Source organism: Danio aesculapii, chromosome 24 (assembly GCF_903798145.1).
Source record: "Danio aesculapii chromosome 24, fDanAes4.1, whole genome shotgun sequence".
Classification (NCBI taxonomy): Eukaryota; Metazoa; Chordata; class Actinopteri; order Cypriniformes; family Danionidae; genus Danio; species Danio aesculapii.
The window spans coordinates 19635413-19655274 of NC_079458.1; the positions used below are offsets into that span (position 1 = coordinate 19635413).

Sequence of the window (19862 nt, forward strand, 5' to 3'; positions counted from 1 at the left end):
AGTATAATGAGTATTTCTTTTTTTTTGCAAGTTTTTTTATTAAAATAAGTTCACTTAATTTGTGTGTACAAATAAACAGTAATTGACCAGTTTTAGTGGATGTACATAATCTGTTTTACTCAGTCATATACAGTTGAAGTCAGAATTATTAGCTCCCTTTCATTTTTTTGTTTTCTTTTTTTAATTATTTCCCAAATTATTTTATTTTATTTTTTAAGGACATTTTTACAGTATGTCTGATAATATTTGTTCTTCTGGAGAAAGTCTTATTTGTTTTATTTTGGCTAGAATAAAAGCAGTTTTAAATTTTTTAAAAACCATTTTAAGGTCAATATTATTAGCCCTCTTAAGCTATATATTTTTGATAGTCTACAAAACAAACCATCACTATACCATAACTTTCCTAATTACCCTAACCTGCCTAGTTAGCCTAATTAACCTAATTAAGCCTTTACATGTCACGTTAAGCTGTACAGAAGTGTCTTGAAAAATATCTAGTCAAATATTATTTACTGTCATCATGGCAAAGATAAAATAAATCAGTTATTAGAAATGAGTTGGTAAAACTATTATGTTCAGAAATGTGTTGAAAAAATCGTCCCTCCGTTAAACAGAACTAGGGGGAAAATAAACAGGGGGGCTAAAAATCCTGACCCTAACTTTATTTTATTTTATTTTATTTTATTTTATTTTATTTTATTTTATTTTATTTTATTTTATTTTATTTTTATTTTATTTTATTTTATTTTATTTTATTTTATTTTATTTTATTTTATTTTATTTTATTTTGTTTTATTTAAACTTTCCCTCCTGTAATTTATGAGTGCTATATAAAAAGTTTTTGTTCATTTGTTTTTGTTCACCATCAAGTATAGAAAGAGATATTTTCCTCAAAATAAATTACCTGTCCTAAAAAGAATAACATCTCCAATGGCTTTGCATTCCCAAACATGCTTGTAAATTGTTTCAGTGGCGGAATGGATAGACTCTGGAACGAAGCCACACTGGAAATGCCTGCTACACTCTGAATTCAGATTAACATATAAATTAAAAGCATTGCACACAGGGCACTTAGAGAGACTTCCTGTCACAAATTAATCAGCAAGCTGGAAGCCTCAAGGTCTCCGGCTGCCCAGAGGATTCTCAGCCTCTCAATCTCAAGCAGAGCAGCGCTTCTGAGTCATGCTTTGCCTGACGGTTTCACTCTGCAGAAATGTGCTTGGGTTTTTTTGACGCGCAAAAAGTAGACGCAGCCATATGGACCCACTCGGACCTGATGGTCAGGTGCTCTGCCAGCTTCGGCTTCAGATGCCTGTGAGGTTTGTGCACAGCTTTTCCCACAACAGAAATGGGCGCATCATTTCGTCCTGGAGTATGTCACAGTTTGAAAGTCAAAAATTTCTGATTTGGAATCACATTGATTTGACATCAACCTACTGTTCTGTCCGCTAATATAGGCACATTTGGTAAAAATGAGCAAATATTGCTGGAAAGAAAATTCCTTTTTTGTTGAACCTTTTGATCTTGTGCTCAAAATATTAACTTAAAAAAACTTAATATGCTTGGGCTTGTTTTAGGATGAGAGTAGTTTTTTCTTAAAAACTTAAAGTCAGTATGTGATGGTGTAGATGATGTTGACTTTCTGACACAAAAACTCAACTAATTTCTGCAGTGTGGACATTTTTTGTGCACTGTAAATATATATTTTAACAACGATAAAGAAAAACAAGCTCTCTTTCAGGCTGAATCATAATACTTAGCTGATTGGAGTCCCTTAATTGCTCTGATTGTGCGTTTTTGCTGTATTTTCTTATAGTCGTGTCCCATTTCGTAAAAAGATCAACAAGCTTTTCCCATTGTGGCAAATGCCTAAGTGTGTATTCACACCAGGAAAGTATTTAAGTTACTTGATTTGTTATAGACCAAACATGATGTTGACTCTTGATTTGGTGTGGTTCACTTTCACACCACCCTTTTGGCAAGTAAAACAGTAAACAAGTAAAAGAAATCACACCTGTGCCAATGTCAGCCATTGACTGGATAGTAATACTTCCTTGACATGCAACCATTAGCTGTCCAAAGGACCACCACTGACAAAGTCCTGCTGTAGCTCTGAAGTGCATAATGGAGTTTGTTAGCTGGGTTTGTTGGGCTGATGGTTGAATATCAACAGCAGACGCCATTGATGGAAAACAATCAAGCTAGGGGATCCTGATAACTCAAAAGGCACAGGGCTTTCTGCAAATGTTTTGGATTAAGGTCAGATCATATTCACGCTTTAAATGAACCACACCACAGTTTATTTGGAAGCAGACCTAACCACCTCTTCAGCTGGGTCTTAGTTCATTTGTTTAGGGTGATCTAGAGTGTGATTTCTGTGTTCACATCTAACTATAAGATCTGCACCAAAAGGGAAACAAACTTGAGTTTGATTCAATCAAACAAACCAATACAAGTGTGAATATACCCTTAGTGAGTTTAGCCTTTTGTGTTGCCTCATATAGCATATATAACATATACATATGAAACAGGAGTTTATTGCTGACCCCGGGTGTACTAAAAAATGTAAATTTTCATTGAGAATAAAATGTAATTAAACTGTGCTGTACTTAAAAGAGATTTTTGTTAATATTCCGAGCCAGCAAACAGAAGGATAAACAATCAAAATATTAGTTTTCAAGCCATCTTTGCTCATATTTACCAAGGGTGCCAATACCAGACAGCACTGTGTACACCTATTGTAGTTTGTTTTTGTGTGGGAGTTAATACATATTTTATCACAGATGTATCGTGAAGCTGTACAACTAGTTTTTTTTTTTTTTTTGGTTTATTTTTTATCATGCATCTTCAAACAGAATAAGCTGTACAACACATTTTGACGTGTAGTTTTCCTAAAGGAAGTGCTTAGAGGCCAGTGTGAAAGACAAATAGAAGAGAATCTGGCTTTGTGAGTGCGAGCTTGTTCCTTTATGAGTCGGATGAATGTTGAAGAACAGATGGATTGTTGGTCTGCAGGAACAGGAAGCTCGCTAGAAAACCCAGACAACAGAACATCCCCTGAGAAACTGTCTGAATCCTTTGGCAGCGAGAGGTGTTTGAATTGCACTACTCACTGTGATTGTATGCTGAAATTAGGGAGGATTCATGCTTAGACTAATTCCACTCAGCGTCTGGTTTTTGTCTTTTTCTGCATTGCTAGCATACGACCTTACATCAACTCTGTTTTATCCATTTATAGCATACAATCCAAACGTTTTTAATTTTGAGTATTTGATATTTTCTTTCTCTTGTGTTCACCAAGGCTAGATCAATGATAAATAAAAAAGTAATAATGTGAAATATAATTACAATTTTAGATTAATATTACTAACTGCAAACCTATTATCAGTATGGGACTAGTTAAGTGCCAGATTTTAATGTTTCATATGAAGTGGAATTAGGATGTGCTGTATTTATTTTCTAATAACCTAATTTTGTTTAAACATTGTGTGATAGTAATAAGCAGTGTTGGGGTAAGTTACTTTTCAAAGTAATGCATTACAAAATTGAGTTACTCCCCCCAAAAATAACTAGTTACTTAGTTACTTTTTATGGAAAGTGATGCTTTATGCTACTTTTGAGTTACTTTTGGGTTTCTTTTTCATACCAGCTTGAGGATTGATCTCATTCAGAACTTGCAGGGTGTTTTTCTTTTTTTAAATAGAGGAGCTTTGCATTTAATGACACACTGTATAACCTACATCTTCATTTACCTTTGCAAAAAAAGTAATAAAATTATTTTTTTTTTGAATAATGTTACCTTCTGAGAACGTCTTTTAAGTAATGAAAGTTGAAAGCAATGTTTTTGCCACCTCTGTATTATTGTCTTATTAGTTCAGTAAAATCACTGTCCATTGAGACAATCCCCTTTTCTGGGGAAACCGGAGCACCAGGAAGGAAACCCACGTGAACATGTGGAGAACATGCAAACTCCACAAAGAAATGCCTACTAACCCAGCCGAGGCTTGAACCAGCGACTTTCTTGCTGTGAGGCAGTCATGCTACTCACTGCGCACCTTGACGCCAAGTAATAGTACTTCATATTACTTAATTTTTAAAGTAATGCGTTGCTTTACTTGTTACTTAGAAAAGTTATAATATTATGTAACTCACGTTACTTGTAATACGTTACCCCAACACTGTTAATAAGTATGTAACTCACTTTGCAAAAAAAAAGTCTACACCTAATTATTAGGGGTGTCAAAATTAATTGTTTCTTCGGTGCACCGCGATGCAGACGTGGACATTTCGGTATTGGTTCAGTAATAGATCATAACCGTTTATTATGTGCTGATGTCATTTATTCCATATGCGCTATTTCGCGGTAGCTTACTGTGGTAAGGGAAACGAGCATGAGTAATCAAAACACTCCAACTACTTAAAATGCAGAAACTCTGCACAATTCACTGCGTGTATGTTTGCTGGACAGTCTTTCACTGACACTGAATTAACAGCAGAAGCCTCTATTTCACTGCGATTGAGAAAATTAAACTCCATTTCTCTCTCTCGCTGTGGCCCTTTGACCTGTTGGTGTGAGGTAACTTTTCCTCTCCTCTCAGCTGTTACAGCGATATTTATGGATACAGACATGAGTGAGGGTATGCAAAGAGAGATTTCTCCACCATGTCTATTATGGATCAGCTGTGATCGCCGCTGCCGTTTATCAGTGTCACTCATCGGTGAACAGCGCCAGCGCATTAGAGTCAATCGAAGCCCTTTTCGTTGAACATGTGACCAATCATAGAGATGTAAGAACTCGCTCGACAGGGCTCATAAAGTGAGCGGGATATTTACATTTGTTTATTTGCTATAAATGCTCATGGTGTTCTGTGCATGTACTTGAGCTTTTAAAGGTCCAGTTCTGACTGTTTGTATCAAGGGACAAAATTGTATTACAAATAATATATAAATATATTTATACATTTTTTGTGCTTTTGAAGTAAAATATAAAATTGTGTATCATATGGAAAACATCATCAATGCACCGTGATGCACCGAGATATTGAATTGAACCAAATTGATGACATGATAATCGTAACCGAACCGAACCGTAAGACCAGTGTAGGTTCACACCTCTACTAATTATGCTTATTTGTGTTTGAGTCAAGACTGGTAAAAAAAGATTAAAAGGTATTTCACCTTAAAACCAAATTAATGATTTGATAATTAATCAAGTTAAAGGGATAGTTCACCTAAGAAAAAAACTCACTATTTACTCATCTCAAGTGGTAACAAACCTTTAAGGGTTCTTTTTCTGTTAAACACTAAAGAAGATATTTTGAAGAAAGCAGAAAACCTGTAACCATTGTCTTCCATTGTGACTTCCACTATAGAAGTCATTGGTTACAGGTTTCCAGGCTTTTTTTTTGTTTGTTTGTTTGTTTGTTTGTTTGTTTGTTTGTTTGTTTGTTTTGGAAGAAAGAATCTCAACAATTTTTTTTCAGTTTTGAGTAATCTATCCCTTTAAAACCCCATCTTTAAGGACATGTCACGTAATGTTAAGGAATTAAGTTAATAGGTAGTAGCTGGGTTTTTTTTAGGGGTAGAGTTGGGGAGGGGGGGTTGCTGAAGGGGGCTGTGGCTGTTCAAATGCATAAAACCACATGAGCATTTACAGTATGCAAGGAATTGTTTACATTATAAAGATAGATTAAGTTTATTGGAAGTGGTTTATAGTAAACAAGCTTAAATTTTTTAGAACTCACTTACTCCGGTAGCTCCAATTGTGATCAGATCAACTAAAACTCATCTAAAAACCAGCTGTACATACAGTAAAGCCTTTGCCCAAAACTCTCACTAATCCAGTATTTCAGCAACATATTAGCTGTACATAAACATTTACTCACTACATAGCACAAATTCAGCTCCTTGCATGCGTCTCCACACAGGCATGCAATAAAGTGAAGATGTCTGTAGGATTTTTCCTCGGTACAGTGAGAGACCCTGGTGAAATGAAGCGGTCTAAATGTAGACCTGTGTTCTGCTGGCATGAGATTTGATCTTGGTCAATGTCACCACTGACGACAATTATGTCCTTGTAGTCTCTAGCAATGAGTCTCTCTCTTTCTTTCTTTCTCTCTCTTTCTCTCTCTCTCTCTTGTTCCCTTATGAGAAGCTCTCTGATTAGATACCCTCTCAGTTCAGCAATCAAGGTTGTTCTTTCCTTTCTCTGAACACATGCTTTTGTTCAAAGACTTAAGAAAGTAAAAGTCAAGACTAAAATGAACCACGAAATTCTACTGGAACAAGATTGGCAGCATAAAAAGCTCACTACTGGGCAAGGGTAAACAGAATAACAGTATGAATTTGTGAGACTGATAATGATGATTGATTATTATTAGCTTTAGTGAGCGATAAGATATTACTTTCATAAAAAGCTTGAATCTTGAACTTGAATTGAATCTTATTGAAATAAAAACACCCAGTTAAAAAAACACATTAAACAGTCCTGCTTGCTCTACTTAGAAGCCATTAGGCTCATGGAATGTCCCCGCAATTTACAAACATGCGCATTTGTGTGTGTGTACTGGTTTTGTTGGTTGACAAGGACAAATTTGTATTTTCACATGGGTATAACCGAGGTATTCCAATGTTGATGTGGTTTACGAGGACATGTCCTGCGTCCTCCTGATTCAAAATAGCAAAAATCACACTTAACAGTCATTTCACCTTCAAAATTTGTCACAGAATTCCAATATACAATATAAAAAGTGCAATACATTAAATTAATTGTCCTCATATGCCCCCAAAACAAGAGTGTGTGTGTGTCTAAGTGTGTTTCTAAGTGTGTGTACACTGTCAAGGTCAGCGTCATCAACTATTCAGCTGCCACCTCTTCATAGTGAGTCATGAAAGTGCGTAGTTTCTTATGGAATGATAGAAAGAAAGGGAGAGGGAGAGAGAGAAAATGGGGCACAGAAAGATTGGAGGAGTGCAAATAAGTAAATGGGAAGAATAGAAGTTTGGTCTGACTCATTTTGCATGCGCTTTGTAAAAATGATGGGCAGTGGGATTGATGTTGAAGGTTGACTTGATTCTGATTGGTCACTTACGTGTTGTGTGATTTGTGGTCTTTGCTGTTTTTAGAGCTTGTCCTCTATTCTGACATCTGATAATTTTGTTCGTAGCACTGAGTGACACTGAGTGGCTTTTAGCAAGAAACTCTTCACATTACAGAAAATAGCAGAATGGCAGCAAGGTTTTTCATTAAGTGCAGCAGGAGGTGAGATTTAGACAAACTTGTTGTTTAAATCACTCTTGTTATCTCTCTCGCTGGTTTTGAATCTGGTATCCTAAAGTTGTTTCATTTGAAATACTTAATTATATACAAAAAATCAATTTCACTCTCAATTCATAACCATTTTCCAAGAAATGGGTTGCAGCAGGAAGGGCATCCGCTGCATAAAACATATGCTGGATAAGTTGGCGGTTCATGTCGCTGTGGCGACCCCAGATTAATAAAGGCACTAAGCTGAAAAGAAAATGAATGAATGAATGAAATGAATGAATGAAAAGAGAATGAATGAATCCATAAACATGAGCTTTTTTATTTTATTTTATTTTATTTTATTTTATTATTAATTTTTTTTTTGTCACGCTCGAGTAAAGGAAAGGACGAGGACTCAAGTGCAGGAACTAGTAGGTATTTATTAATTGTAAAAAAAACAAAACAAAAAGAAACAAAAACTACCCTGAGGGGGAAAACATCATCAAAACACACAAACAAAGACACAATGACAAAAAATTAGTGACCTTGACCTGAGAAAACTCGAGCCAAGCACAACATACAAAACATGAAAGGACTAGTGTTTGGACTCCAAAACAAGAATTAACAAGACCAAAGTGGCAGAATCCTGACTTATTTTATTTTATTTTATTTTATTTTATTTTATTTTATTTTATTTTATTTTATTTTATTTTATTTTATTTTATTTTATTTTATTTTATTTTATTTTATTTTGATTTATTTAAACTTACTTTAAACTTTTTGTTTATTTATTTGTATTATTTTTTATGTACTAAATGTCAATAACTGTTGTGTTTTTGAAAAAAAAAAGCATCTTAAATGATAAACCTCATTGAATCTGTAATCTCTCCATTTTTTTCAGTCATAATTTTAGCTTTAAAAAGTTGTCTTGCAATAAAACTAATGTATGCCACTATAAAAGAATATGTTTGTATTCAAGATCATATTTTTCTACCACTTGTCCTTCACGAAAGTTGTTTATGAACTTCATGCATCAAATCAACTTGTGATTCATCTCAGAGCTGTTGGCATTTTTTCAGTTTTTCATATTTCTAATGAAATCCCATTATATGGTAAATATGACATACTGTAGAAGTTTGAAGAATTAGATGAAGAATCATTAGCCATCTTTTTATTTTATTATTTTTTTTATTTTGCAAATATTTCCCAAATGATTACAAGTATTTTGACTATGAGTATTATCAGGGTGCGAATTATACATTGGTGATCAGCAGGGGGTCGACTTGTTTGTTAAGTTTACAGTGAATTAAATTTATCTATTTATTTAAATGACATCAAATTTATAAATAAGACATATTTAAGTTTTCAGTGTTTTGAGGGATATTAAATGTATTCTGACATACAGTAACCTGATTATTTCAGAGGTTAATAGCTCACACTATTCAAACTATGCATCTAATTTGACTTTACTTTTAGGCTATAAGTAAATATGAACACCTTCATTACAAGAAAACTGTCTTGTGACCAATTACGATATCCATCACTGCTTTAGATCTGCTGGTTTAGACACTGTTGAATGATTCTTGCAAAGACTGGCACAATTATGCATGAAGCCATATAATGGTATGAACGGGTGGTCAAATGTATGTTTGTGATATATATTATTTTTATTAGTAATATTAATATTTAAGATACAGATCAGAGAAAACTATTTCTCTCTATTAAAGGGCTGACCTCCCCATACATCTTTTTTTTATGTCCTTCAGTGGGGGATCAAGCATTAATTAGGGGGTCAACCCCCCCCCCCCCCCCCAACCCCGCAAGATATATATATATATATATCTCCAGAACCAAGGTCAGTGAACAGCTGTTAGCAAAAAATCACTTCATTAAATCTCAGTGATGTCCTTTGTTAAACCTCTTGAAATTCTGTGAATAGTTGTGCCTATTAAATCGCTTTGTCTAAAAGCATCTGCTAAATGAATGAATAAATCGAACGTACATTCTCAGAATTTACAAAGCTTTGTAGAATTTGAGCAAGTCCTCAATCATTACCTTGAATGTTTATAAAATATTTCATCAAATGTGGTAATGCTTCTAGGTTCAGAGAGAGTTGTGTTAGTTATGCATCTGCGGAGAGAATGTAAAGTGTAGCTAATAAAACAGGAGTATGCTAAAAGCATGCTTCCTTTAGAGCTAGTACATTGTTTTCTGTTTAAAACATAATTGATTGTATTTGCTTTGTTTTGTAGTCGCATGGAAAGTGGTCTGAAATGCATTTGTCTGTGTGCTGCTGGCTGAGAGAATGTTCTGGAGTTTTTTAGGATGAAATTGGAGATGTAGCGTCTGTCAGGATAAATTAGGGCCTCTCTCAGGTGAGATATTGATGAGATCACGATCGGCTGATTAGCTGCACGCTTGGCTAAATTGGCTGTTTCTCATTTGCAGGATGTTTTAGATTTGACTGCTTGAAATCGACCTCCCACAACCTTAGGAAGAACACCTTCTTGCTGCAACTTCAAAAATGCCCTTTGATATCTAAGGGATTGATGTTATATTTGGTCTGGAATTTCGTAATCACTGTATTAAAGAACTTCAAAGCTATGCAGAGAGGTATAATACCTGATGTTAAAAGACAGTATGTGCTGCACAGTGAGTGAACTGTGTTTAGTATGCTGATATTTCTCTCAAAAATTTCAAAAATCTGGAGTGGTTAGATTTTATTGTTTGTTTTTGAAAGAAGTCTTGCGTTATGTTTACCAGAGCTGAATTTATTCATTCATTTTTCTTCGGCTTAGTCCCTTTATTCATCAGGGGTCACCACAGCAGAATAAACCACCAACTTATCCAGCATATGTTTTACACAGCGGATGCCCTTCCAACCGTAACCCAACACTGGGAAACCTCCATACACATTCTTTCACACACATACACTATGGCCAATGTAGCTTAGTCACTTTACCTATACCATATGTTTTTGGACTGTGGGGGAATAACACAGTCCAAAAATGGGTTTGGACATTTTTACAACAAACAATCATGTTTTAATACATTCATAATGATGTTCATGCTTTACTGTAATGCTTTTAAAAAATCTGCTAAAATAAAACCTGCTAAATTTCATGATCTATAATCCATAGTAATAAACTCTTGTAAAGCAGTCCCACAACCTACTTTCACATCTAACACTCGAATACCCTGTCAGAAATGTCTAGTGGCTGGAAATTAGCTTTTTACAGTGTCTGGTATAATCTTAATGTTGTTTTCGTGTGTTTACATAGATAACTAAGGCCATGGTGTAAATGCACTGTATAGTTATGAGCTTTATTGCCACATTATATCGTTATGATAACATGATATCGTTGCCTTCTGTGATTTCCTGAAGATAAATACCAAAAAATAACACAACTGGAATCACTACAGCAGTCACCATCGTCGATGGCGTGTACCATGACGTGTACAGGTATTGTAGTGCTGTCTCATTTCTTAGGGGTAAAATTTAATGCTCTTCTTTTTCAAGGGCCAAGGGAAAGGAGTAGGGGTAAAGAAAAATAGAATTGGCATTGGGCCTAAGAATTGCAGGAAAAGGAATCATATTGTCCGATACCCTAATTACTCCAATAGAAATACTCCAAAGAAACAGATATTTTAGAATTGTAAAAGAGCATATAATCGTGAGTTTGTGACAAATAACAGATTTCATTGCTGAGAAAAATTAACCAAAGAAAGCTAATTCAGAATTATGAGACACTCCATACACTTGCATTAAAATAAATTGTGGCAGATTTACGAAAAAAAAAGTCAACCGGTATCTTAACACTTTCTCTGTTTTTGTCAGATTTTGGAGTGCAATTCTGTGTTTCTCACAGTTGCCATTCTGACATAAAAGTCTGCTGGTATTATTTTTTTAAATGCAGTGTTACGGCCCTAAATCCAAAACTGTCTCTATTAATGAAATTAGGATTTGAGCCGAACATATGAAAGACACAGACGCTTGAATATGGCAGATTGGCATCACTGTCAATATATTTCTAATCTCCTTAAATCAACCTTGCAAAAAAAGGCAAGAAAATAATAACAAATAACAGTAGACAGGTAGGGCAGCTAAACAAAACAGTTCCCTGACTATGATCTTCCAGGAGATGTCTTACCTAGCTGCTGTGAAAAAGAATAAAAACAGGTGAGTTATCCGGGCCACTGTTTTCCTTTGCTGAACTAGATAAATAACAAAAATGTGACTATGAAAATTAATATTCACTACCTGCTACAAAAATAAACAAAGTATCAAAATAAACAAATGAGGCAAAATAATTAACATATTACGAATACAGGATCAACAAAAACATAGCAATAAAAAGTGCGCTATGCGGAGCAATCCTGGCAAGCGCGGAGCACTGCCAGCCAGACAGCGTGAAAGTGAGTAAGAGAGTCTTATATACGGGAAATCCCAATGACTTCACTGGCGTCATCCAATACGGACAAGCCTTTCACAAACTCCACCTTAAACTCAGACATGCACAGAAAGCACACAACCATACCAAAACAAACCAAAAAAAATAATAACACAGACCCACATAACATGCAGTGACAGAAACAGACTTTCACAGATATTATTATAATCAGTGTTGAAAACGGATGCATGTGCAATGAACTAGGCATTGCAAAATTACCATTTCCCACAATGCATTACATGACCTTTTCAGTGTGACATCAGCACTGTCTATGCAAGTCTTGCGAATTTCATAAGTTTTGCTTTAATTACAAACCAACGAAGCCTTTAGTCTTGTAGATAGTCAGTCAGCTCTGTAGAAGACTGTCAAGTTTTGTCTTTGGGGTCTGGAGGAAGAGACGCAGTAATTAGCATGTTTGAAATTCTAATTAGGTGCATCATTTCTTGTCAAAAACATGAAAATTAGCGGCTTTCTTACAAGGAGAGGCTGTTTAGTCACGTGACCTTTATGCCCACCATCAGTGCACTGATCTCTGCTAGTTTAGGAGCAAAAAGCACAGACATCCCACACAAGTTTATGCAAATATACAGTATCTCTAGCTTTCAGATCCTTCAACGTACTGTAGCTACCATCAAACTGCATATATTATGAAGCCATGCATATGCTGGAGAAGAAAAGGTCTTGACCGAACAAACATTTTCATTGTCTCTTTCGCTGTCATTATCTATTCCTAAACAAAAATTAAAATGCTAATGGCTTCTTCTCCATCATTTGTGTTTGTTTATCAAATTACTGTCTCAGGCAAGTATGATGGTTCTGCAAGAATGGCTTTGGAAAATCTCTAATGGCTGCGCTGGTGATGATAATAGGGATGTTATATGTAGAAATTCTGTTTGTTGCACTATTTGATCTATATATTGCAGTCGTTTTATGTGTATCGCATACTCATCTTGGCACTGGAGCTGTGAAGGAGTTTGGTAAAAATGCTGTTAGACCACCATTGTAATGTGAGACCACAGGCTTCATAGCTTGGCAAATTATGGGGTTTTTTCCTCCGATGTTCAATTCTACATCTCTTTGGGTCCATGAAACGTTGTCAAAACCTGTCTCAGGCTAACTCAAGCACAGAATTGAAAATGTTATATGAAATTTTTACTTCTTTGAAAGAGTAATGATAGAAAACTGCGCATTTTTTTTCTAGTGCAGTCTATAGTGCAAAATATGTCCACTTTAGATTTAGTGAAAATTTACTCACCCTCTGGTCATCCAAGATGTAGATGACTTTGTTTCTTCATGTACATGTAGTATGTACATAAATATTACGAAGTACTTAAATGTATAGTTTCTTTGTTCTGTTGAACAGAATAGTATATTTTGAAGAATGTTGGAAACTGGGGTCACACTTTATTTTGATGGTCTGCTTGTTGAATTTAAGTTACATTGCATCTACATGCCAACTAATTCTCATTAGATTATAAGTAGACTGTCAGGTTGGAGTCAGGGTTGGTTAGGGTTAGTTAAGTTGACATGTACTGTACTTGCAAAGTTTCTTATAGTGAGTTAAATCTCTGTTTAGCAGCAGTATCAACACATTAAGCAGTCTACCAATACTCAAATGGACCATCAAAATAAAGCATTACCGAAACCGATAGCCATTGACTTCTATTGTATTTTTTTCCTACTCTCTGGTTACCATCATTCCTCAAAAAAAATCATAAAGCTTATGAATTAATTGAAGGTTGGTGTGAGGGACCAAGCACTCAAGGGCAACAAGCACAGGATTTCAAAAGGAAAATTGATTTATTACAACAAAAGTTAAATAAATTAATTTATTAAACAAAGTTACAACATAGACCAAAATCAAGTCAGATCTGAACTTAAATAAATCAACTTAACAGAACCAAATAAACAAACAAACAAACAAACAAACAGAAAGACAGACCTCTCTTCAAACACGCAAAAGATAACTTATATACACAAAAATGGAGGACTAGAAACTAGAAAACTAAACATCACAAACCAATACAATTCAGTCAGAAAAAGTATTTGAATAACACACTTAAAATAATTAACCAATATATAAACAAAAACAAAGCAATTCAGATACTAATAATAAAAAAATCAAGAAAGAAACAAACATTCTAACACCGCCTCAGACAATTTGCATTATGGTATGATCAGGCAGAGCTAAGTGTCTGCAAATATTGCCTGCTGGTCTATATTGCAACTGGTCAGAACGCAGTCTCTGGAGCACTGAGCCACACAAAACTGATCGCGGACCCCACCGATAATTTCAACTCAAAGAAATAAATATCAATGAATCCTGTCAAATAAGAACTAGAAAGTGTGCACTTCAAACTAGTAACTAATGACGCAAAATAATTTAAACGGAAAGAAAAATGTGAAAGTGACCAACTCATTATTATGTGTATAATCTGTAATGAATATTAAAAGAAAGAAATACTGAATTAGGGTAGCATGGTGGCGCAGTGCGTAGCACAATCGCCTCAAAGCAAGAAGGTCGCTGGTTCGAGCCCCGGCTATGTCAGTTCGCATTTCTGTGTGGAGTTTGCATGTTTTCTCTGTGTTCGCAAGGATTTTCTCCAGGTGCTCCGGTTTCCCCCCACAAGTCCAAAAACATGTGTTATAGGTGAATTGGGTAGGCAAAATTGTAAAAATTTTGACTTTAAGCCATTGCTTCTACCCAACATATGAGTCCATAATAATGCATTCTGCTGAGAAAAAAAGTAATACTCAAATGTTCTCTTACATCAAAATACACCAACAAATTTGTTTACATCATTTTGAACTGTTTTCATTTGTAAACACTGTTTGATCTGTGTATATTTCTATCTTAATTAAGATACAGCAACATCTTCAATGGAGATAGCAATGTTGTGGAGAGAAGACTGTTATTTTAGCTCAAAGCAAGTTAAAGCAGCCCTATTATGTTATTTTGAATGATTGATTTACATTCATTCAAAGTCTAAAAACACTTTCATTTTGTTGTAATATACATTGTATGTCACATCTCATCTTTCCTCAGTGTCTGCAACAGTTCATTTAAAGATCTGGTCTCTCTAAACTCTTCATTTATGAGATTGAGGGAGCAGAAGCCATTTGTAATCGTGTCCAAAAATATAGAGAGATTTCTGAAGTGCACTCAATCAGTCTAACAATGCACCACAATAACTATTGTACAGCCGATGTACACTGAGTGGCTTGTACATGAGTTTGTGTAGCAAATAAATTTTCGCATTTCACCACAAGATTGTCATCGACAGCAGAATCTTATCAGTGTATGTTTCTAAATAAAATTATTATTTATTTTATAAATGAAGTTTAGTATTAAACTAATTTCGATAGGAGAACGTGCTTATGATTGACCCAGCTGGCCCACATTAGCTAATCACGATCCTCCAATCAAAGAATCCCCAGTCACTATATATATAGTGCCACCTTTATCCAGAATGTTTGGCACAGTGGCCCAGTGACTAGCTCTGTTGCCTAACAGCAAGAATAACAATGGCACCCGGTCCTCGTTGGGCCATCAGGTATTTCTGTGCGGAGTTTGCATTTTCTCCCCGTGTCCCTGTGAGTTTTCCTTGGGTTCCCCGGTTTCCTCACACCGTCCAAATATGCTCTATATTATAGACAAAATAAGCCTAAATCTTTTTCTAAATGTCTTACTCTCAGGAAGTTCACCTTGGCCTCAGCAGCAGGGGAGTTTTGAAATCGACCTGAGCTCAATCTCCCCTCGCCCTGCGAAAGGGAGGGAGCCCTGGGCCCGAGGATCCCTTGAGCTCAGGGCTCTCTCCAGGGAGAGCACGCCAAACAAGCTATGTATAAATCATGAGCTAAGTGTAAATTCTTGAAATTAACATTCGTATGCATGACACAAATCAAAATTCTTTTTCACAGTAGACTATCAGGGTCTGACCAAACAAAGCAAAGCACAAACAAAAGGGTTTCACTTTTGTTGCACTCAATGTTCGAATTTACTTTTTTATATGAACTATATTAGCAGACCATTGTAGGGAATAGTAAATGAAAGTATATGTGGCAATTTTAGAGACACCCAGTGATACGAACAGTAACATGGCATGTATTTTTACTACATCAACAACACAAACCAACCTTTTTCCAATCCTCAGCTTCAACTGCAGTATTTGAGAAATAAAGTATACATTCACAGGGAGCCATGGAAGACCTGGCAGAACACAAATTTATTACAAACCTAATATTTGCTATGCTAAAAGTTTCATCTGTTTTCTTTTGCAGGTGTGTTGTGGAACCTGTCCTCATGTGATGCTCTGAAGATGCCTATAATTCAGGACGCTCTAGCTGTCTTGACCAACACCGTGATTATACCCCATTCCACCTGGGATGTGTCCCCACATCAGGAGGACCGCAAGCTGCAAATGCACACCTCCCAAGTACTCCGCAATGCCACCGGCTGCCTGAGGTGAGTATGCGTGTGCTTTTTATTATAGCGGCCACTTGACAGAAGGAGAACTTCCTGCTTTATTTTTGTGCATTTTTACGTATCGTTTGCATATCTGTGATCATTGTAAATGTTCTAATCTACAGTAAATGAACACAATACATTAAATTAGGGAAGAAACACAAGGGGAATTATAGATATACTGACATGCGTACTTAAATTGTACCCCAAAGGTTTCCAATAATGTTTAAATTGATAGAAATTGTACATTTTTGTGACACCCCTGACAGATTGTGTCTTTTGTTACCTCTCACTCAGTATGTTTGCATGGACACCAATACTCAGATTTTAATATGAATAAGACAATACTCAATACCCTTTAATCTGAATGCAGTCATAATCGATATAAACATATATCAGATTAGGACATGTGGAGTATTCCTTTTTTAGTCGCATTATTGAAGTTCAGCACAGGTATGTAAACACCTTAATCAAACTATTACTGTTTTTTCGCTAATTTTGCGACAAGATGCACACACCGCAGTAAGAAATGAGAATGGCTTCAAAACAAGATAGCACATTTTTGATGCAAGCAGGAAACCATGACTATGCTAAGAATACTCCCTCCAGTCCTTACTGCGTACTCTTATCCAGTAACTCCAAGTTTGCCTTGGGGACATGAATGAAAAGTTAGTGAATGAAATTGCAGAGGTGGCCTGTTGCCTGAGAATTTGTATTCGGCGTTGTCTGTTTGCATGCATAGTGTGAGTTATAAACTGGAGTTGAACTTGTCGCAAAATTAAAAAACGAAATTCCCAAAATGACGAACATTAAATGTTGTTGTGTGAAACTAGCATCAAATGGTGACGTTAATCGAACTATGTACTATAACATGTAAAATGGAAACATGAAAGGAACATTCAAAATGCAAATTAAGGCAAATAATTAGATTTCTGATGTCCATGTAAACAAAGACAATGTTCCCCTAAAATGCATTGGTGTTAGTTGTAGTGTTATTGTAAAGGAATCAAAACCAGCACCCTATCACTATTGTTTTCAAAATGACAATTTATTAAGACAACGTTTGAGCTTCAGCTTAAAGTTTTCTTATGCCAAGTTCAGACTGCATAGTCACGTAGTATATCTTTTGTTATTAACTACATAATGAGAAAGAAGCCTTTAGTGGGGTAGAACGTACTTATTTTGCTCACCTGACCTTTGAAGGGAATTAGCAATTTCTCCTCAACTTTTTTCCTTGACGACCAGGTTGTGGTATTGGTCAGACGACATGTCAAACAGATGCTTCTGCCAAATTCCCACTAGTTTTTCCTCCATTTTTTGGGTCAAAATACACCAAAAATAAGTGCTTTTAACTTCTACCTCAACCTCCCACTGACCTGTAGATAACCATACTACTGGATGCTGTACTTTCATTGGCTTCTGGTAATCGGCGATGTTATTTTCACATTTCACACGGCATGGTTTTGAATTGCAGACAGGTCCAGATATTTAAAATGCCAAATATCTCACAGGTGTTAGCGACTCATCTGCGATTCTCTCAGATCAAGTCTTTGATAGTTCACACTGTGTGATTGTTACTCACGTGAACAAGCACCGATTTACCTGTGATTTCAGGCATTTGTTGGCGATTTCTCAAAACCTGTCGGCGAGTCATAATCGTGGCTAAAATTATGCAGTCTGATGCATTAGGATGAGTGGAGTGTTATTAGCATGTGTTGTTGGTTCTTTTGCCGAAAATAACTCCATAAACCGAAAAACATAGGGGGAATTCAAATGAGGATTTTGGTACAAGTGTTGCAATAAAATGAGGATCAGTGCTGACATTTCTAAAGCAGAGAGGAATTGAGACACAAGCATGGATTATAAAGAGATGCTGTGTGTGTTTTATTAGACAGATGGACCGCTGTTTGGGTGCTTTTGTATGATATTCTAATATCAATCTACTGTGTTATCTTACTATCTGACTGCAATGTGCAACAATTGTCTCATACAGACCATCGAACTAATATATAGAGTAATGCTATAAAATAACAACTTTCAGCACACTCAATGGTATTTTTGTGATTGATTTGAGCACATGCTATTTGTTACCAGTCAGTTTAAATTTACAAATAACATGACCTGAACCAGGGTGGCACAGCAAGAGGTTCACTGGTTCAAGTCTCAGCTGGACCAGTTGGCATTTTTGTGTGGAGTTTGCATGTTCTCCCCTTGTTTGTGTGGGTTTCCTCCATGTGCTCCGGTTTTCCCCACAGGTTTCCCCCAAAGACATGCCCTATACTGTAGGTGAATTTAATAAACTAAATTGGCTGTAGTGTTTGAGTGTGTGTGTGAATGCAAGGGTGTATGGGTGTTTCTCAGTACTTTGTTGCTTTGTTGCTTCTGCCGTTATATTGCATATTGAAATGAAATAATGTGAATTTAAAGGATCAAAATGAAATGTTTATAAAACTTTTATATATGACAAATCCATGACAAGGTCAACACAAAATCCCATTTGGAAGTTAAATACAACAACTCCCATGATTCCATCCTTCATACAGTCATCAAGCTGCTTACACTGCAAAAAAAATGCTTTTCTTACTTAGAATGTTTTTGGTCTTGTTTCTAGTCCAAATATCGAAACATTTGTAACCCTTTTTAAGTTTTTAATACTCCAACTGACCCTCCTGCATGAGTTTTTTTTGTTGTTGTTGTTGTTGTTGACTTTACTTAGAATCCATTGCATTTTATAGTTCACATGGCAACATGTCAAGTTTATCACGTGATCCATTTTTACCCTTTTTTGTAAATATTGACAAATGTTCTAATTCTATTGTGAAATTTCTGATACTCCGATTCTCAAATCTCTGGTAGAACATTGTTTCTAGAAGGGAAACAGCTGAGCCTGCGATCGAAAGTTTACGAGTATTTATATTTATTAAATTACGTGTTAATTATATTTTATTAGCGTCTTCTCCTACCTCAACCCTAAACCCAAGCCTCATGGTAATGTAAAATTATTATTTGTTGTACACTGTCACAAATATTATGCTATATTGACATCAGTATCCTCAGCTGTATCCCTCTCCTGTAGCATGGTGAAATCTAGATGAGATACTCCTGCGGATACTCGCGTCAATCTAGCATAATTTTTGCAATAAAATAAATGTTATTTGCTTGAAAGCACTGATAAATTGTGATTTACGACAAGCGCTGCGCACCTCTTGCTGTGCCTCAGTGCACGCTGTCAGATTTGAATTTTAGCAGTTGATGACGTCCGCTCTAAACGTTTTAATCACACCGGTGTGATCGTACACTTAAGAGACCATCTAAGACTGATCACACCGGTGTGATTGTACATATGAAAGGGTTCAATCAAGAAGCATTTTGTAGACAAGCAAAAAACACTGACTTGTTTTAAGAAATAATATGCAAAAAATTTATATTTTTTTACTTAAAACGAGCAAAACAATGTGTCAATAATCTGTCAATTGGGTAAGCAAAATAATCTTGTTTTTAAGTTTTTTCTAAAACGTTTTTTAATGAATAAAAAAAAAAAGATTTAAACAGTTTTATATTGTCACATGCTCATATTCTAGCAACCAGGCAACTTTTGCCCTCAAAGTGTACAAAAATATACAAAAATAGACTTCATTCACGTGTACATCACAACTTTATCTCAGATTGCATTTATAAAACCTTTGCTCTACCTTCCCTT

General features: G+C 35.6%; 1 protein-coding gene across 1 annotated transcript in view; it reads left to right on the plus strand.

The window, feature by feature from the left end:
- Nucleotides 1-19862, plus strand: part of ctnnd2a (catenin (cadherin-associated protein), delta 2a) — a 644499-nt gene that overhangs the window by 440656 nt on the left and 183981 nt on the right. Inside the window, 1 exon segment of the mRNA XM_056450831.1 lies at nt 15979-16162. Within this exon segment, the coding sequence (XP_056306806.1) occupies nt 15979-16162 (184 nt within the window).